At 33.5% G+C, this 21,771-nt stretch overlaps 1 protein-coding gene and 3 long non-coding RNA genes across 4 annotated transcripts; 1 reads left to right on the plus strand and 3 right to left on the minus strand.

Moving 5' to 3' along the window:
* Positions 1-3,534: 3,534 nt before the first annotated feature.
* On the minus strand, positions 3,535-4,546 carry LOC124446680. The gene is made up of 2 exons (XR_006948508.1): positions 4,254-4,546; positions 3,535-3,957 (listed from the first exon to the last, which is right to left on the minus strand). It is a non-coding gene; the product is annotated as an uncharacterized LOC124446680 (long non-coding RNA).
* Positions 4,547-7,787: 3,241 nt separating this feature from the next.
* On the minus strand, positions 7,788-11,113 carry LOC124445203 (negative elongation factor A-like). Its single transcript, XM_046995911.1, is given in 11 exon segments — positions 7,788-8,021; positions 8,097-8,196; positions 8,388-8,609; positions 8,744-9,015; positions 9,602-9,677; positions 9,895-9,936; positions 9,938-10,023; positions 10,108-10,197; positions 10,375-10,539; positions 10,736-10,927; positions 10,930-11,113. Coding segments are annotated over 11 exon segments (1,635 nt in total). The 3' UTR covers positions 7,788-7,815.
* Positions 11,114-15,981: 4,868 nt separating this feature from the next.
* On the minus strand, positions 15,982-17,357 carry LOC124446111. The gene is made up of 2 exons (XR_006948346.1): positions 16,701-17,357; positions 15,982-16,404 (listed from the first exon to the last, which is right to left on the minus strand). It is a non-coding gene; the product is annotated as an uncharacterized LOC124446111 (long non-coding RNA).
* A 2,169-nt stretch (positions 17,358-19,526) lies between these two features.
* Positions 19,527-19,795, plus strand: LOC124446105. Its single transcript, XR_006948345.1, has 2 exons — positions 19,527-19,598; positions 19,698-19,795. It is a non-coding gene; the product is annotated as an uncharacterized LOC124446105 (long non-coding RNA).
* Positions 19,796-21,771: the final 1,976 nt, after the last annotated feature.

Raw genomic sequence — 21,771 nt, forward strand, 5'->3', positions numbered from 1 at the left:
AATTTGTCAAGTTGTTTGAACCTAGAAAAAATTAGTATAGGTAACTGTAATTTGTAAGGACACAAAGAAAAGTAGTGCAAGAAGGTTAGCATTTTGAGAATTAATAAGTTCTTGACATACATTACACAAGGCCATAATATTATAAATAATGTCTGTATAATTGTTATTATGCTAAATATCTTCACCTACATTATAATTATTTAAACAAGTTTGCCTTCATGCAGCAATAAGAAAAGTGTTATTTCAGAGAAACCAATGCACTTTGATTTAAGAAATAGTATTTTCAATGGGAAATTAATGTAGTTCTGTTCAGTAGTAGATCCATGGTTGTCAATAACAATCCAGTTTCTAATATCTTGGCTCAAAACAGAACCAGCAACATGATTAGAATTTCTGAATTTCGTTCTTTTGCTCTCCTAGTTCAAGATATTTTCCTCATAAGTTCTCAGTAGATTTATCAGAACATCATAATACTTTATAAGACACCCAGAATCAATCCTACCAAAAAAAACTCAAAAAAATTACATACCTACTAATAATATATTTCCAGTCGACTTAAGTCGTAGGGGTAAGCTAACTTTTTCCAACTCCTTTTTGGACATTTTTACTAAGATTTACCCATCTATTCAAGAAAGACAGTTGCACCAAGCTGTTCACAAACAGTCAAAAACACAAGTAATGCGCATGGGATTATGCATTAAAGCTTAACACACATTGACAGTGTAAAGATTGCCGTTTGATATTTATTTCTAATATAGCTAAAGCATTACTTGAAAAAATATACGTTATGTTACAGTAGATTTACCTCATTTAAATGTGTGTGTCTATTTCACAAAAACCAGAAGCATTATTTCAATATTTTATGCTTACGGTATCGTGGTTGTTTTCGCTGGTTGTCATTACTATGAGCAGTGTTAGAGTTCCGGTTTCGGGAGGGAGCGAATGTTAAAAATTTTTCTCAAAGTGGAAGTTTTGACAACCAAAATCCGCCATTACCGCCATGTTTTTGACCACGGGGTCCAGGCCCCTTTGCCCCTCCAGGTCTTATAGAGCTCAATGTGCGCATGTGTGCATTGGTTCGTCCCATTGAGTTCTATTATAGAACTCAATGGTTCGCCCCAGTCAAGGATATATACCCAATCCTCTAGATATCTAACCATTTATCTAATGGTATTATATCATTTTTCCCAGTTATTCGTGTGCTCTTTTTCGCCCCGTTTTCGAGAAATTTACAAAAGGAACAATGTTAAAACTATAGAGAGAAACGCATCACGCGTGAAAGGTAATGTAGGTACGTTGACTAAAGTCTAAAGCAATTCTCTCCCCTTTTTTATTACAACAACATAATCGAACTTACAAGTTACAAACATTACTTTCAACTTTCAAGCAGTGATTTGGACTAGCCTAGCTAGTGCTTGGAGCATGACGCTCTCATTAATAAACAGAATGCAAAAAATCTTATTTATCATGTTTATTAGTCATCCAGCTTACCGAGGTTTCGGTGAACTCAGTCACAAGGTAACTTGGCAGCCGTCAACGATCTATACTCCATGATGTAGTAGCACAAGCACTTTCAAAACAAAGGCGTTCTCTTTGGCCCCCCTTTGCCCAATTGTCTGTGCTCATCTGTATTTTGGTTACTTCGTTGTGATGAAAACAGAAAACATTTTTTCTTCATTTTTTCATTCCCCTTTTTCCTTTAAAAGAAAGATGTGAAAAACTTAGTGCATCACCTCACTCAGTGTCAGATAATCTAGTTCATACTTTAGCCCAGGGGTCTCCAAACTACGGCCCGTTGGGACTCTCAATCCGGCCCGCAGAGACACTTAAGAAGCCAATTTCACCACTCACATTGAGAAAACTGAACAGACTAATTGTGATTTTGTTATGATATTACACTTGGTTGAAATTTAACCTTTAAATTTTGAATAAATATTTTCTTAGCTAATGAAGCTTGTGTGATGTGCTTCGTTTTGCGCATTTAATATACGTGACAAGTTTTTTTAAAATAAGAAGATGTTTTTTTAAAATAAGAAGATGTTTCGACATCTCATGATGCCATCTTCAGTATAAGTGAAATAATAAATGATACAAGGTTTATATAAAAGTAATATGATACATAAATTACAACAATAAAAAGGAATTAAGATAAAATTAAGGGGAGCGTCCGAGCGTATTATAAACTAAACATTGTATTGAATTTAAAAACTTGAACATTGAGATCAGGTTTAGTTTTGTTGATGTGGAGTGCTTCTTTGATTTTAAAACAGAATGAGGTGTCGGTAGTGTCGATGATTTTGAGGCAAGGGGGTGAATAGTTGGTTTTACATGAGTGAGATTTAAGAAGGTGTGGGTTAGATATGAGAGTTTTTGTCTGTTGTGGCATGTTCCCTGATTCTGGTGGATAAATGGCACGAAGAGTCGCAAATGTATCTTCTGTTCCTTTTTATTGTTGTCATTTATGTATCATATTACTTTTATATAAACCTTGTATCATTTATTATTTCACTTATACTGAGGATGGCATCATGAGATGTCGAAACATGTCTATTTTAATAAGTACTTCGTTTTATTAAAATATTCGCTCTTTGACCAGCGGTATACGGTTCGTCGGCCCTCAACATGCTGGATGAAAGTTCATGTGTCCCTCTGGCTGTAAAGTTTGGAGACCCTGCTTTAGCCTATCAGCTGGATCAGGGCCATTGATTTCTATTAAATTAGCTGGAGGGGAAGAGGGGCCTGGAGCTATGATTTTGGATGAAAAACTTTCTCTTGAAAAATTATTTTTATCATTCACTCCCTCCTGAAGTCCTGATGTGTATCTGGTTCATCTGCTTTATAATGTAGCTTTAAACATTCAAAAGTCAATAACAAACCGGTATACCCAAAACATAAAGATGTGCCTTAGTGTTTATGGAATACACACTCATTAATATGAAGTAAATGTACAGCAAACAATTTTTGTTATGTATAACAATTTAAATTAAAAATAACATACACACCACTCTTCAGTTGACCATAAAAAAATGTCTTCAAGTTTATGTTTACATAAACATTAACTGACAACTTAACTGTTTGCTAAGAGCTTTGTGCAACTATATTTTTATTGCTTAAGTCGACAAGTCTTAGAAAAAATACTCATGAAGGCATGAGACATGTTGGCCTAGGCCTAAGGCCTATAATATTTTGCCTTCACAGCTTGAAGCAAGAGCTTGGGAAGATTGTTTGATAATGAAAGTGGGTTTTTCGCTACAAACTTGCAACTAGGCTTTGCAAAATCAAATTACGATAACAAATATACGTACCTTCTCAGCTGCAGAAATTGATGGAGAACTCTTTCCAACATTGACTAGAGAAGAGTTTAGTGACATGTTTAAGAATCTTAGACAAAAGCGTGCTGCTGTTGCAGTTTGGTCGAAACTTTCTGGCATGGTACGTACGTGAGCACTTAATAGATCAAACTCTTTCTAAAAACTTTTCAGAATGTTATGTTTATACCAGCAAACGAAATCTCATTAAAAACAACCACTGATATTGTTGCTTTTACACAATCGATTCTGTCGCCTTTATTTCTAAACGTCAGTTTTACAATTTCAAACATTATTTATTATCATCATATAGTTCTATTTCTTAAGTTATCATCGTAGTTTGATTATCATTAATTACATGTCAGATATGAGTTTATTTTACATGGACTAAATTGTCTTCATTACCGTCATCAAATGAACTCATGGAGTCTTGTTGTCTTCTAAAGCACTTGTCGAAGCATAAACTTCTACCGTAAGAACAATCAGAGCAAACGATCCTTTGACTTGCGTCGCCACATGACAAGAAACAAGTGTGCCACATTGCTACACATTTGCAGGTGCCGGCTGCAACGCCAGCTCCCATCGTTAACAGTACAACTGTTATAAAACAGACTTGCATGTTTTTGACGAACATTCTTCCTAATTGATTCTAAAAATTTACCCAAAAATTCTAAATTACGCGTGGTTGAAATCATTTCAAACATTTTCCCTCATGCATCAAAGATGATAAATAAATGAACTCTGTATTCATCATAACAAATATTTATAAATCAACAGATGAAGGACGAGACATGTTGATGTGTACATGAATATATTGACTTGAGCTTTTAGTATTTAGTTGAGTTTTTAAGATACTGGACATATTCATACATAGCATTCAATATTTCTTTTATAAATTTGTGATACTGTGTATAGTGAGTGCTTACATAACTGATATATACTTACATCTTTTCTATATAATTAAAACGTGCGCCTTTTCTTGTGATTGAATGTTCTACCTTCCAACGGACAATTAATGACTTACACTCACGTCATTTATATAACAATCTTTAGACACATTGCAGGAATAATTACTGTCCTGTCCAGATGTGTGTAAAATACTTATAAATATTTCAATGTTTTATCTTTTTGTTCTTTTACCTTTTATCATCTTTATCGCTAAAATTTCAATGATTTGATGTGATAATACTCTTATTGTTTTAATAAGTTCTATTATAACTGTATTTTATGCTTCCATATTGAGTTTGTCTTTTTGAAAAACTGAACTCTTTCAGGTGGCTTAATCATTTGCAATGTGTATTTCCTTTTCAATATTTAACGATATTATCGGTAAAAAATTTCCTCAATGGGATGAAAGCGACATTCATTATTATCTGACATAGACAGTTTTGAATTTTTTTAATTTTCTGTATCATGCAGAGTCGTTTTAAAAAAACTTAACACTTACGGCATAGCCGTAATTATTTACGGTGTGTATTTCTTTTTCAATATTTAACGATTTTGCCTGTATAAAAAATTATGTCAATGAGATAAAGCGACATTGATAGTTGTATTGAGATAAGCAATTTTGAAATTTTTAATTTTCTTGTGTGTTGAACGATTGAATATCGACAGTCTTTAGCTACAAGTGGTTTTGCACGCCAAATTTTTAACATTTTTTTGGCAATAGCTACATACTATTTTACAGCTTTTAAATTTCTATTTTATCGTGATAGGAAAGATTAAAACTCGACAGTTATTTAAACTTTATAGCTACTTTGAAAAATAACATCGAACAAATAATGAAATATCGTTGAAATTTTTTTCCACAACTTTACCAATGTGGCGATAATTTTTCTTTGTTAATGATGTATATGTTTAACCATCTGTCCTTTATTAGAACGTCATTGTTCCAGTCGATGACGTTGTTTTAATTGTTATTGTCATGTAAGCCATTTAAGCCCACGGCCAATGATGTTTATAGTCATATAAATGTCATTGTCATACGTAATGTCATATACTAAAATTAGCACGCTGTTAAACTTCCATAGTCGTCAGCAATCAACTTCTGCACAGAAACATCAATAAAATATAATTTCCATTCTCGGCACAACAGACATCTCTATAAGGATCACAATTGCAGGCGTTGAAAACCACAAAAATCTCTGTGGTTTTCTACGAAAGCCTTTTACATTGAAATATTTTCTATCAGCTCAATATTGTAAAAAAACCCTGGAAAACGATATGAAAATATTGCCTAGGAAATAATTATTGAAAAAAATTGAGCAAATATGATAATATAAATACAAAATGAATACTCCAAATTAATAACCAAATCATTACATAAGGGTATCAGCAGTATTTTATTTGAGTGATTTTTAACTTTTATATTATGGAAGTTGTATTATATAGCCTTTATATGTCTAACTAGCTTAATTCAATAGTTGAATAATTAAACGTAAGATAATTGAAACAAAAAATAATATGAACGTTTGTAAAAATTTATATATTTCATCAATGATGAAGTGATGAAGACCATGTCACGATTATAAACTTATTTCCTTCAATTTTTCCTTCTATTTATTTAGGATCGCTGTTCCTAAATAAAAATCAACCATTAAACTCCTCCAATGTATTATATGTTAAAATCTATCAACTTTTTAATTGCACGTTTACCTGTTGTGAAGGCGCGTCATAACCTCGATTAACTCTGCGAGCATTTGCATTAATGGATACTTTAGCTGTGTGTTGTTTTACTTTGTGTAATAAAGCCATAGAAACTAAGACCATTGAAATACCAATAACAATTGCCATACCGAGGGCAGCATATACCATTGGTTTCACTTTGTCATCTAATAAAGTATTGAAAATTATTGAAAAACGTTTATATTTATCGATCTTTAATTGAAAAACTTACCAAAGCATTTTCCTGCTTCATCGTCATCAGAGCAAAATGCTACAAAACGTGTGGGAAGATTTAAGTTTGTTGTTAGGCAATCATTAAGCAGAAGTATTTTCGATATGAATCATTATGGCGTTATATAACCAGAGAAATTAATACTTTTATATTTAAACTTTAAAAAAAACAGCTGTAGCTATAAAACTACAGTTTGAAGCTGGGATATAAAGTTTTATGAGGTTGTTATTTGTGATTTTCTTTTAATCTTTTAGTATTTTTTTCTCCTTTTTTGTGAAACAACATTTCATAAATCTCGGTTTCGTATAAAGTTGTGCAGTGTAAATTTATACGATCGTTTGCCTTTGAGGAGACCATATTAATGAATTAGTGAGAACAAACAATACCTGCCGAAGATAGGCCACACACAGATAACAATACTGCCAAGAATAGAGTTGACATTTTAGCAGCGTTAAACTATATGATTTATACAAATATATATTTCAGTTATCAACGACATAAATATCAAAGATTATGGCTGCGTTTACACTATACCGGATTCGTTCATCACATCTTCATTTGCTTTAAAGGGTTAACTGTTCGGAGTAAAAGCTTATTAAGCTGATAGATTTAGTCTATTTAATTGTGTTTCTGACGTTGAACAATTTCACTGCCTTTTAATACAAAGAATATTGAACCTGCTACTATAGCAATTCGGTATAGTGTAAACGGGGCCTATGTCTGGGACGATTATTTTTATATCAACCACTGTCGTAGCCAAATTAATTGACGCTATAGTTCAAGTAACATTGCCAAAAAATGTTGTGATTCAGTGACGTTACGTGTAGCACATTCATGGTAAAGAAATGCATTTTGTACATGATAAATGATTATTTTCTTACCTTAGTCTAATCTTTACCTTATTCTAATCCTTAGCTTAATCTCTGACCGAATACTGTCGAAATATTCCGTCAAGTGTTTCTCAAAACAATAACTTTGACTCCTTGTATGTCAAACAATAGTCAATCTGAATAGTTATTATTCACAATAAGGCTCTTTGTTAAGATATGATAAACTAAGTACACGTCAATTTAAAATAGCGCATTCCAGCATATCTTAAATTTTTCTGAAGTTTAGGGCAATTTGAACGCGCTGTAAGCATGACCACAGTTCAATTTTTGAAAATTTGAGAAGTTCTTTCGTTGACATGCAAGAGCTCTTAGTTAAAAAATATTTTCAATCAGGGAACGCTATAAATTTAAACTTTCTGTGTAAGTATAGTGCCGTATCTAAAACAGTGCAGACTATTACACCAGCCATTTAGGGAAAGAAAAGTCCAGCAAACTAGAGAAAATGTCGTTTATCTCATATCGACAAGATTGGGACCTTAGTATCACTTTAAACTTTGTTATTTCTAAGTTTTCTTCAAGTGTTTCCTTGTGAAAACCACTCCGCCGGCAAAAACACCAGTCATAGTTGTCAGAATAAAGAATGTGGTTTTGATGTGACAGGTATTTTCTCTCGAATCCCAATTAATATTTAGTCTAACACAGACTACACACTTTAAAGTACAAAGATTTAAAAACATGCAAGAAATTATTGAATAGAAAAAGAATGGTAAAGCACGTTTTATTAGGTATTTTGATTTACTTGAGAAGATTGTCTTGCAATAATTCGTGTTCTTTTAAGTCGTCTCCAATGACCAGTATCATAGTTCATTTCAAACAACATTTCTACCAATTGTGTTTGAGGCGTGTTCATATTTGAATTTGTACTAATCTCAGTGTGTTCACTTAATCTAACAGTAATCACTGGGCCTTGATCTGGATATGGATTTTCTGTAAAGCAATAAAGAAATATGTAATGAGTCGGTTATAATACTATATTTAAATTGTATGGAAATTCTTATTTACCTCTCGATCCAGCCATGAAGCCTAAAATCAACGATTTCTCCGCTTTAGTGACTTTGTTTGCATCACGAAACATTTCTTGTGCAGCAATTACTTGTTCTCGCTAAAAAATTCATTATAATGTCAAAATAAACGCCGCCCTTTATTATCAGTATGATAACTGAAAAAGAGAGTAAATTCTTCGTTTATAATGCTAATGATTGCATGTAGCTAGACTTTTCGTGTAAAAATATTAGACACTCCGGAGCTTTATCAAAAAAATCCTAACAAAGAAAAAGATGATCGCTCTCTTACTGTCAGCTTTAATTCCTGTTTAGGTGCTGTTGGGTTCGCTACACTAGGTTGCGTGCTTGATGTAGGCTGGCGTGACGGGAGACTGGGTTGAGATGGCGTTTGAGATGGCGGTTGAAGGGAAACAGATTTGAATGAAGAATTTCCCGTATTAAGATGTTGTCCTGCTGTAGCAGTCTGAAGACGTCGAAGTTTTATATTTTCCCTCTCTCTGTCAATATGCATCTAAACGAAAAAAATAGATAATTGACACTATGAATGAAAAAACACAAACAACCAATAATTTCAACAAAGAGCCAATAATTTCAACAAACAACCAATAATTTCAACAAAGAGCCAATAATTTCAACATAACTTACTTGTAACTCTTTAGTGAAGTTGGCTGAAGTTGTCGACAAGTTTTCTTGTGAAGTAGATTCAGATGGATTTAAAGTAGCTACACGTGGTACAGTGTTCAATCCAATTGCGTAAGATGGAGTACTACTTGATGATGTCGCTGTTACAGCTGGTGAATTGCTCACAGCAGGCTCAGATGACTTCTCAGGTAATATTTGTGTAATATTGTGAGAATTAGAACAAAATAAACAGTTATCATCACAGTGACATGGTATAGGAATATACAGTAAGTCCACTTTGTATATTTAGATTACTGGTTAGCCATTTTATCATTTGTATTGGTCAATCCACTTGCGTAATAAGATATGCATGACAGCTAGGAAAAAAATTCAATGGAGTTGCTCCACTGTATAGTCACTATACTGTGACATTGATTCAAACTCAATCAATTCAAATTTTGTCTGTTATAAAGAAAATCTTTTCAACTCAATTGTTTTCAATAGATTGATTGCAATGGAATAGCCATTCCAAATATTTACTTCTGTATTGCAACTTTCTATGTGTTAACTTAGTGTAAAACAATACATTTCTAAAGACATGAATAATAACAATGCTTCAAAATTTACAATGCTGTGCAATAACATGCTGGCTTTGTGACTGATTATTTGACAAACTTACCTCAACATTGTTACTCAATCCAATGGCATACTCTGGTGTTGTTTTTTTCTTGTGATATTTCTTTCTTCTTTCTATCTTCTTCCAATAAATTCTCTGCTTCAGCTAAGCACAAGAAAATAGTTTAAAATAAAATTACAACAACTAAAAGAATACGGTGATAAAAATTTCAATTTCTGTCAAAAGATATTGTTTTTGAATGAAACCTGCAATCATTTTCTTTCTACTACGCTTTGCTTCTCTGACACCTCCTCCAATTGGTTGCTCATTTATATCCAGTAGCTAAATAACATGCAACAAGGAAATAAAACATAGAATCATAAACACATGATAACAATACTCAACAGTAGCTCATACAACCATGAGTTCTATATGCATAATTATATAGATTCATTTTAAAACTGATATTATACATGAACATATTTAGAGTACATAGAGTAATTTCAAATAATAAATCACGAAAAGATTTTTAGCCTATTTTAAATACTAAAATGTAAACCTTAGCTGTTCTATTTTGCTGCTTGAGAGATGCAGCTGAAAGAGCGTAATGCTGAAGATGAACCAGAGCTTGGAACAGTTTTACTGTGTACTCGTAGTAGAGGAACACTATGTTTTAATGGTGACTTTCCTAAAATGAGCATTTTAAGAACAGAAATAAAGTGTAAATTACTAAGCCAAGTAAGATGATCTGAATGTAGAAATTGTCACATACCGCCACTGTCAGATCTTTTTAAACTGACAATAGCTGATGATCCAGTGTGAATAGAATGACCTCGTTTATTGCCAGATAGTGATTCTGTTGCTATTAACATAAAGTGACCATAAAACATATTTCCACAGTTTGATTCAACAATAAAATAAAAAATGAAAGCTTATGTTGCAGATGATTAACACATAAAAAATATCTCTTTTGCAGCAAATAAATAGTTGCTTGCCTTATTCACGCAGTAAAAATTATGCTTCAGGAACTCTACTTTACCTTTTTGAAATAGTTCTGCTTTCAGAGCAGCTGATTTTGGTTTTCTGCGCAAAGTAAAATGCTTGCCTGGTGGAGGTTGTGATCCAATAGTAGCCATTAAAGAATTACGACTTAAATATGGACATTCCATTGGTAACAATACTCTCTTGTTCACAATGTCATTCACTAAAAATTAAAAATCATTTTACCATAACACGAAACAAAAATTGTAAAACAATAATTGATGGGTGCTAATGACATAGCGGTGAACAAACAAAACAATTTTTACATTGTCTGATGAAATTTAGATTACAAACTGAAAGAATCTTTCGCTAAAACAGTCAAACATAAAACATGACCAATGATAACGAGTAAAACCTACTTGCAAGTCTTATATCCTGGAGGATTTCAGAAAAAACTGGACTGACATCCGCAAGATCAACATTTAGTCGACCAGTTTCTGGAAAATTTCTCAATATTTCTGAAAGAATTCTAACCCAGTCGTCGGAATCGCCAAATGAAACTTCTAAAATATCATTTAATTGCGAAGACATGTCTTGAGCCTGCCTGCGAGTATGTACAGAAATGACATTAAAATCTTGATTTTCACTTGAGAATGGAGATTGTGAAAGCAATCAGGGATATTTCTTAATATATCAGTTGTAAGTATTGTCCAGATATTCGCTCCCGACCACATATCATCATTAGACAATTTATTATTCAGCCAAACACTTGTATCTACTTCTCTTGCATTAGCCATCTTCTTTACTTCCTTTGAAGGATGGGAAATAATTAAATTAATTTCCCCAGTGCGTGCCAGTGGTGCGCATGCATTGAGTTCTATAAGACCTGGAGGGGAAACGTCAACTAAATTACTATAAATTATCAGCGCGCGGCCGCGTGGTCAAAAACATGGCGGATTTTGGTTGTCAAAGTCAGCGGAAAGGCGCGGGCTCATAAAATGAAATTTTTTTCGCCCACCCGGATTTGACAACCACAATTGCGATTATATAAAATATCAATGCCAAGCACAAAAACTTTAGAAATTTTGTCTTAAAAACATGCTGCAAACTTGTTTGGTATACGGATGCTGAAGTAATGCCAGAAAAGGAAACATTTTATGACACCGGTAAGCAACGTAAGATTGTTTACTATTTAAAGTGTTCAGTGTTTTGTTTTAAGTCAATACTTGAAGTGTGATGGCATATATTTTGTGAATGTTTTTACTCCTAAGTTATAATTTAAGTTATGTTTATCCAGTCTTATTTGTTCTTTACTTAATCGATTGCTGGACGAGGCAAAGCAACCAGTTCTTATCGAGATATGCATATCTTAAAACTCCTTGTTTCAACTGAGTTGAAATGGAGGATTTTTTCATGATATTTTTCTGAAAATATGAAGCAAATATTAAGGACAGAGCTGTATTGAAATCAAATGCAGTGCAGGATTAATTAATGAGCTCTTTGGTACATGTCGTACAATAAAAAATACCTTTATTAAACAGCAAGCCTGGACAATTTGACAGATTTGGACAAGCATGATGATGGTGTGTAAAGGTTTGCTTTATGCTAAAAGTTTTATAAATGCCAACTGGTGTTTCTGTAAATGAATTGTTTGTTACACAGTGTAGTAAACAGGTTAGTACATCAAAATCAAGATAAAAACTACTTTGTTCAATGTGCCAAATTTTGCTCCTACCTTGAAATATTTGCTCAAGAAAAGCTTATCATGACATGCATGAAACGTTAAATACAGTACTGCATCATCTGACAAAATCCATACGTTTTTCAATTCCAGGTGATTAAAAATTCACATAAGATGCATTGGTTGCAATGAAGTTGAATGTGGAAGAAGCAAAAATTGATGGCAAAGAACTTTTTATGTCTTTTGAAGAATTACGATATCATTTAAAAGAATAAGAGTAGCAATGTAGTAAAAGAAGCCACATCCGCCTTCAACATGAGACTTTTTCAATTATGTATAGTTACTTTGTACAAAATACTATTTTAGATAAACTTGATTTTTAAGTCATTCACTGATATTTTTACCAAAAGACGAAAAGAAAAATTCAAAGGCATAATGTAAAATTCAAAAATTTGTCAAGTTGTTTGAACCTAGAAAAAATTAGTATAGGTAACTGTAATTTGTAAGGACACAAAAGAAAAGTAGTGCAAGAAGGTTAGCATTTTTGAGAATTAATAAGTTCTTGACATACATTACACAAGGCCATAATATTATAAATAATGTCTGTATAATTGTTATTATGCTAAATATCTTCACCTACATTATAATTATTTAAACAAGTTTGCCTTCATGCAGCAATAAGAAAAGTGTTATTTCAGAGAAACCAATGCACTTTGATTTAAGAAATAGTATTTTCAATGGGAAATTAATGTAGTTCTGTTCAGTAGTAGATCCATGGTTGTCAATAACAATCCAGTTTCTAATATCTTGGCTCAAAACAGAACCAGCAACATGATTAGAGAATTTCTGAATTTCGTTCTTTTGCTCTCCTAGTTCAAGATATTTTCCTCATAAGTTCTCAGTAGATTTATCAGAACATCATAATACTTTATAAGACACCCAGAATCAATCCTACCAAAAAAAACTCAAAAAAATTACATACCTACTAATAATATATTTCCAGTCGACTTAAGTCGTAGGGGTAAGCTAACTTTTTCCAACTCCTTTTTGGACATTTTTACTAAGATTTACCCATCTATTCAAGAAAGACAGTTGCACCAAGCTGTTCACAAACAGTCAAAAACACAAGTAATGCGCATGGGATTATGCATTAAAGCTTAACACACATTGACAGTGTAAAGATTGCCGTTTGATATTTATTTCTAATATAGCTAAAGCATTACTTGAAAAAATATACGTTATGTTACAGTAGATTTACCTCATTTAAATGTGTGTGTCTATTTCACAAAAACCAGAAGCATTATTTCAATATTTTATGCTTACGGTATCGTGGTTGTTTTCGCTGGTTGTCATTACTATGAGCAGTGTTAGAGTTCCGGTTTCGGGAGGGAGCGAATGTTAAAAATTTTCTCAAAGTGGAAGTTTTGACAACCAAAATCCGCCATTACCGCCATGTTTTTGACCACGGGGTCCAGGCCCTTTGCCCTCCAGGTCTTATAGAGCTCAATGTGCGCATGTGTGCATTGGTTCGTCCCATTGAGTTCTATTATAGAACTCAATGGTTCGCCCCAGTCAAGGATATATACCCAATCCTCTAGATATCTAACCATTTATCTAATGGTATTATATCATTTTTCCCAGTTATTCGTGTGCTCTTTTTCGCCCCGTTTTCGAGAAATTTACAAAGGAACAATGTTAAAACTATAGAGAGAACGCATCACGCGTGAAAGGTAATGTAGGTACGTTGACTAAAGTCTAAAGCAATTCTCTCCCCTTTTTTATTACAACAACATAATCGAACTTACAAGTTACAAACATTACTTTCAACTTTCAAGCAGTGATTTGGACTAGCCTAGCTAGTGCTTGGAGCATGACGCTCTCATTAATAAACAGAATGCAAAAAATCTTATTTATCATGTTTATTAGTCATCCAGCTTACCGAGGTTTCGGTGAACTCAGTCACAAGGTAACTTGGCAGCCGTCAACGATCTATACTCCATGATGTAGTAGCACAAGCACTTTCAAAACAAAGGCGTTCTCTTTGGCCCCTTTGCCCAATTGTCTGTGCTCATCTGTATTTTGGTTACTTCGTTGTGATGAAAACAGAAAACATTTTTTCTTCATTTTTTCATTCCCCCCTTTTTTTCCTTTAAAAGAAAGATGTGAAAAAACTTAGTGCATCACCTCACTCAGTGTCAGATAATCTAGTTCATACTTTAGCCCAGGGGTCTCCAAACTACGGCCCGTTGGGACTCTCAATCCGGCCCGCAGAGACACTTAAGAAGCCAATTTCACCACTCACATTGAGAAAACTGAACAGACTAATTGTGATTTTGTTATGATATTACACTTGGTTGAAATTTAACCTTTAAATTTTGAATAAATATTTTCTTAGCTAATGAAGCTTGTGTGATGTGCTTCGTTTTGCGCATTTAATATACGTGACAAGTTTTTTTAAAATAAGAAGATGTTTTTTTAAAATAAGAAGATGTTTCGACATCTCATGATGCCATCTTCAGTATAAGTGAAATAATAAATGATACAAGGTTTATATAAAAGTAATATGATACATAAATTACAACAATAAAAAGGAATTAAGATAAAATTAAGGGGAGCGTCCGAGCGTATTATAAACTAAACATTGTATTGAATTTAAAAACTTGAACATTGAGATCAGGTTTAGTTTTGTTGATGTGGAGTGCTTCTTTGATTTTAAAACAGAATGAGGTGTCGGTAGTGTCGATGATTTTGAGGCAAGGGGGTGAATAGTTGGTTTTACATGAGTGAGATTTAAGAAGGTGTGGGTTAGATATGAGAGTTTTGTCTGTTGTGGCATGTTCCTGATTCTGGTGGATAAATGGCACGAAGAGTCGCAAATGTATCTTCTGTTCCTTTTTATTGTTGTCATTTATGTATCATATTACTTTTATATAAACCTTGTATCATTTATTATTTCACTTATACTGAGGATGGCATCATGAGATGTCGAAACATGTCTATTTTAATAAGTACTTCGTTTTATTAAAATATTCGCTCTTTGACCAGCGGTATACGGTTCGTCGGCCCTCAACATGCTGGATGAAAGTTCATGTGTCCCTCTGGCTGTAAAGTTTGGAGACCCCTGCTTTAGCCTATCAGCTGGATCAGGGCCATTGATTTCTATTAAATTAGCTGGAGGGGAAGAGGGGCCTGGAGCTATGATTTTGGATGAAAAACTTTCTCTTGAAAAATTATTTTTATCATTCACTCCCTCCTGAAGTCCTGATGTGTATCTGGTTCATCTGCTTTATAATGTAGCTTTAAACATTCAAAAGTCAATAACAAACCGGTATACCCAAAACATAAAGATGTGCCTTAGTGTTTATGGAATACACACTCATTAATATGAAGTAAATGTACAGCAAACAATTTTTGTTATGTATAACAATTTAAATTAAAAATAACATACACACCACTCTTCAGTTGACCATAAAAAAATGTCTTCAAGTTTATGTTTACATAAACATTAACTGACAACTTAACTGTTTGCTAAGAGCTTTGTGCAACTATATTTTTATTGCTTAAGTCGACAAGTCTTAGAAAAAATACTCATGAAGGCATGAGACATGTTGGCCTAGGCCTAAGGCCTATAATATTTTGCCTTCACAGCTTGAAGCAAGAGCTTGGGAAGATTGTTTGATAATGAAAGTGGGTTTTTCGCTACAAACTTGCAACTAGGCTTTGCAAAATCAAATTACGATAACAAATATACGTACCTTCTCAGCTGCAGAAATTGATGGAGAACTCTTTCCAACATTGACTAGAGAAGAGTTTAGTGACATGTTTAAGAATCTTAGACAAAAGCGTGCTGCTGTTGCAGTTTGGTCGAAACTTTCTGGCATGGTACGTACGTGAGCACTTAATAGATCAAACTCTTTCTAAAAACTTTTCAGAATGTTATGTTTATACCAGCAAACGAAATCTCATTAAAAACAACCACTGATATTGTTGCTTTTACACAATCGATTCTGTCGCCTTTATTTCTAAACGTCAGTTTTACAATTTCCAAACATTATTTATTATCATCATATAGTTCTATTTCTTAAGTTATCATCGTAGTTTGATTATCATTAATTACATGTCAGATATGAGTTTATTTTACATGGACTAAATTGTCTTCATTACCGTCATCAAATGAACTCATGGAGTCTTGTTGTCTTCTAAAGCACTTGTCGAAGCATAAACTTCTACCGTAAGAACAATCAGAGCAAACGATCCTTTGACTTGCGTCGCCACATGACAAGAAACAAGTGTGCCACATTGCTACACATTTGCAGGTGCCGGCTGCAACGCCAGCTCCATCGTTAACAGTACAACTGTTATAAAACAGACTTGCATGTTTTTGACGAACATTCTTCCTAATTGATTCTAAAAATTTACCCAAAAATTCTAAATTACGCGTGGTTGAAATCATTTCAAACATTTTCCCTCATGCATCAAAGATGATAAATAAATGAACTCTGTATTCATCATAACAAATATTTATAAATCAACAGATGAAGGACGAGACATGTTGATGTGTACATGAATATATTGACTTGAGCTTTTAGTATTTAGTTGAGTTTTTAAGATACTGGACATATTCATACATAGCATTCAATATTTCTTTTATAAATTTGTGATACTGTGTATAGTGAGTGCTTACATAACTGATATATACTTACATCTTTTCTATATAATTAAAACGTGCGCCTTTTCTTGTGATTGAATGTTCTACCTTCCAACGGACAATTAATGACTTACACTCACGTCATTTATATAACAATCTTTAGACACATTGCAGGAATAATTACTGTCCTGTCCAGATGTGTGTGAAATACTTATAAATATTTCAATATTTTATCTTTTTGTTCTTTTACCTTTTATCATCTTTATCGCTAAAATTTCAATGATTTGATGTGATAATACTCTTATTGTTTTAATAAGTTCTATTATAACTGTATTTTATGCTTCCATATTGAGTTTGTCTTTTTTGAGAAAACTGAACTCTTTCAGGTGGCTTAATCATTTGCAATGTGTATTTCCTTTTCAATATTTAACGATATTATCGGTAAAAAATTTCCTCAATGGGATGAAAGCGACATTCATTATTATCTGACATAGACAGTTTTGAATTTTTTTAATTTTCTGTATCATGCAGAGTCGTTTTAAAAAAACTTAACACTTACGGCATAGCCGTAATTATTTACGGTGTGTATTTCTTTTTCAATATTTAACGATTTTGCCTGTATAAAAAATTATGTCAATGAGATAAAGCGACATTGATAGTTGTATTGAGATAAGCAATTTTGAAATTTTTAATTTTCTTGTGTGTTGAACGATTGAATATCGGCAGTCTTTAGCTACAAGTGGTTTTGCACGCCAGATTTTTAACATTTTTTTGGCAATAGCTACATACTATTTTACAGCTTTTAAATTTCTATTTTATCGTGATAGGAAAGATTAAAACTCGATAGTTATTTAAACTTTATAGCTACTTTGAAAAATAACATCGAACAAATAATGAAATATCGTTGAAATTTTTTTTCCACAACTTTACCAATGTGGCGATAATTTTTCTTTGTTAATGATGTATATGTTTAACCTTCTGTCCTTTATTAGAACGTCATTGTTCCAATCGATTACGTTATTTTAAATGTTATTGTCATGTATGTCATTTAAGCCCACGGCCAATGATGTATATAGTCACTGCCTTTTAATACAAAGAATATTGAACCTGCTACTATAGCAATCCGGTATAGTGTTAACGGGGCCTATGTCCGGGACGATTATTTTTATATCAACCACTGTCGTAGCCAAATTAATTGACGCTATGGTTCAAGTAACATTGCCAACAAAATGGTGTGATTCAGTGACGTTACGTGTAGCACATTCATGGTAAAGAAATGCATTTTGTACATGATAAATGATTATTTTCTTACCTTAGTCTAATCTTTACCTTATTCTAATCCTTAGCTTAATCTCTGACCGAATACTGTCGAAATATTCCGTCAAGTGTTTCTCAAAACAATAACTTTGACTCCTTGTATGTCAAACGATAGTCAATCTGAATAGTTATTATTCACAATAAGGCTCTTTGTTAAGATATAATAAACTAAGTACACGTCAATTTAAAATAGCGCATTCCAGCATATCTTAAATTTTTTTCTGAAGTTTAGGGCAATTTGAACGCGCTGTAAGCATGACCACAGTTAAATTTTTGAAAATTTGAGAAGTTCTTTGGTTGACATGCAAAAGCCCTTAAATAAAAAATATTTTCAATCAGGGAACGCTATAAATTTAAACTTTCTGTGTAAGTATTATGCCGTATTTAGGGAAAAAAAGATCCAGCAAACTAGAGAAAATGTCGTTTATCTCATATCGACAAGATTGGGACCTTAGTATCATTTTTAACTTTGTCATTGCTGAGTTTTCTTCAAGTTTTTCTTTGTGAAAACCACTCCGCCGGCAAAAACACCAGTCAAATTTGTCAGAATGAAGATTGTGGTTTTGATGTGACAGGTATTTTATCTCGAATCCCAATTAATATTTAGTCTAACACAGACTACACACTTTAAAGTAGAAAGATTTAAAAACATGCAAGAAATTAATGAATAGAAAAAGAATGGTAAAGCACGTTTTATTAGGTATTTTGATTTACTTGAGAAGATTGTCTTGCAATAATTCGTGTTCTTTTAAGTCGTCTCCAATGACCAGTGTCATAGTTCATTTCAAACAACATTTCTACCAATTGTGTTTGAGGCGTGTTCATATTTGAATTTGTACTAATCTCAGTGTGTTCACTTAATCTAACAGTAATCACTGGTCCTTGATCTGGATATGGATTTTCTGTAAAACAATAAAGAAATATGATGAGTCGGTTATAATACTAGCGGTAGTCATCTAAGGTTGTCGAAACGTCAGTCAACAACAACAAAAACAGTCCTTCTCAGGACTTTATTAACCTGGACGATCATCATTTACAAACATGTAACGATACTCCCGGGTTCAAACCATTTACTTTATTGTTGGTACTGCATTCAATTTTAATGCAACGATGACAAAAGCTCTAACAACGATGAGGTTCCAATACAAAAACAACCATTAATAACACTGCGTCTTCTAAAGATATGTTCAATATAAATATCGATGAATCACATATAAAGTTATGAAACTCGTCGACTCACGTGGTATATTGTAGTGGAAACTGCTGAAGATATGTAAAAATTTAACTATCTGCGTCTTTCGTTTAGGACTAGCAATCTGATTTCGAAAGTGATGAGGAAACAATCACCACAAGAGATTTGCAAGAAGAGTATGAGTTTACTGTCCAAAGTGTGTATATACACATGGATTATTTTGAGAAGAGTACCTAAGGAATGTTATTGACGAAGGATAGTACAAGGACCAACAAACACCATGAGATTGTGGAAGGATTAGTTAACGTTCATTCACAGCTAGAAACTTCGATTATTGCTTGTGCTAGCTCACTGTATGGATGTGTAACTAAACGTGAAAAAAATGTGAACAATTTTTGTTTAGCTCAATGCTTGGAAAAAGGAGGGTTTGCTTCAGTCGTCAAGGTAACTTTTTATTACATGCAACATTGTTTAAATAGACGGTAATTTGGTCATGTGAAGGAAATTTTATACGTGATTTGGAAATGCTTTATATACGATTAGGTACGTAATAAATTGGACGGCTGTCTCTATGCGATCAAGAGAATTCCTTTGAATCCGAAAAGTGTGCTGTTTAATCGCAAAATTACTCGAGGAGAGAAGTTACTTTCTATATTGAATCATAAAAACTGTGTAAGGCAAAAGAAATTTACTATCCAAAATGATTCGAAATTTTATAACATAATGGTTCAAAGCGAGGTTCAATTTAGACGATACAAATTGCTTGGCTTATTAAATGTTATCTTTCTAGAAACTGTTATAACAAAGTAGATAATCCCTTTTTCCCATGAAGCCCATGGATGCTTTCTTTCATAATGAGAGAGTCATATTGTATAAGGGGCTCGTTCATCACGAGAGAGTTATGAGAAAGTTACATTGTAAAAGGTAACAAGTAAAAAGCGTATAAACATGCTTAGAGTTGATTTAAATTATAAGTAAAAAACGCAGAAGTTGTGTGAACCTTTGCAGTATCCTTGGATGTTCTAGTTTCTTTATTAGAAGAATTCTTGTAAAAAAGACAAATTTTGGAAACAAAATATCCCGTTTTCAGTCCATGTCTCCCGAGACCACGAGATAGTTTAGCACTAGAGCGTCTCATGTTAATTAAGGAAACCAGATAATTCTGTCTGCTACAAAGTCCATGGATGGTTTGCTCGTGATACTTAAGAAACAGTAAATGAGAGAGTTAAATCAGAAAAATATAAACCAATAAAAATTGTATGAAACATGTTTAAGGTTATCTTAAATTATAAGTGCCAGAAAAAGGCGCAGTGTCAGAAGAAGTTAATTGAAACATTGCTTGGTTTATTTTATGAGAAGAACTCTTAAAAGAAAAAAAAAGATAAAATTCGAAAGCAAAAAAACCCCGTTTTCGGTCCATGCTTCCCGATGCCTTCTTAAGCGTAAGGCACTAGAGCGCCGCATGTTAACGTTTCGGTAGGAGATTTCGGCCCCTCCACGCTTTCCTACTTGGGAGATGCAATAGCAAGCTTCCGCCCATCAGACCCCGAGATCACCTGCGATAGCCTTTGCTCGGGGTACGCAGGGAGAGTGCGGTCGCCACCGAAGTGTGGGCCCCTAAGCCACTGCATACCTAATCGCACCCAGCTTCCACTGCTAGTTGACATCTACAAGTTGAAGTTTCAGCTTTATATATATATACAAAAATTCCAAGGTTTACGAAAGTTGTGGTATTATTAAAGTCACTACTGCGCATGCCCAGATTATTTCTTTCATAATTTGTGACTAAGTTATCTAATTGCCGCAAATGTAGTGCAAGTACATACAGTTAGTCGTTACCATGACTATGAACAATTAGTCGAATGGACTACGCATGCTGGAGCGCATGCGCAAATGATTTATATATTAAATTGTTACTAAGCATGCTATTTACTTCAAAATCGGTGCTAGTAGATGCAGTTGGTCGTTGCTATGTCCATGAACTTGGGCAACTGGTCAAGTCAACATACTGCGCATGCGCAGAAAATTTCTCAGAAAATGTGTGACTGAGCGAGCTAATTACTCCATAATCTGTACTTGTACATACAGTTGGTCGTTGCCATGACCATGAACTTGGAGAATTGGTGCAGTTGACTGTGCATGCTCAGATTAATTCTCAATTAAATTTGTAACGGAGCGAGCTCTTAAATTGGTGCTTGTATATGCGCTTATTAAATTTTCAATCATTCAAACTCATGAACACTTTGTTACGCCACTCGTAGTATCTGTGACGATGTTGGAGATGTTTTTATTTTTCTCCATGACTTTGTATCTGCATATTTTGTGCATAAACAATGCTCTTATATTTATGACAGATATTATACATCGTGGATTGAGGTAGAAGAAATATATCAAAATGAAACTTCCAACAGTTAAACACAATCAAGCTTGACAGAGGAGAAACAACGACGCTAGTTTGAAGATAGCTTGATGGAATTGAACGTAATTCAAGCACCTAGCGTACGCTCGAGAGTTTTGGAGGAAGACTCGTTGACCCTTAAAAACACGAATGATTCCAAGCATGCTTACGACGCTGAAAGCTCTAGCGAGGACGAGACTCCGATACAAAAACAACCAT

The sequence above is a fragment of the Xenia sp. Carnegie-2017 genome, unplaced genomic scaffold (genome assembly GCF_021976095.1).
Source record: "Xenia sp. Carnegie-2017 unplaced genomic scaffold, XeniaSp_v1 HiC_scaffold_22, whole genome shotgun sequence".
Lineage (NCBI taxonomy): Eukaryota > Metazoa > Cnidaria > Anthozoa > Malacalcyonacea > Xeniidae > Xenia > Xenia sp. Carnegie-2017.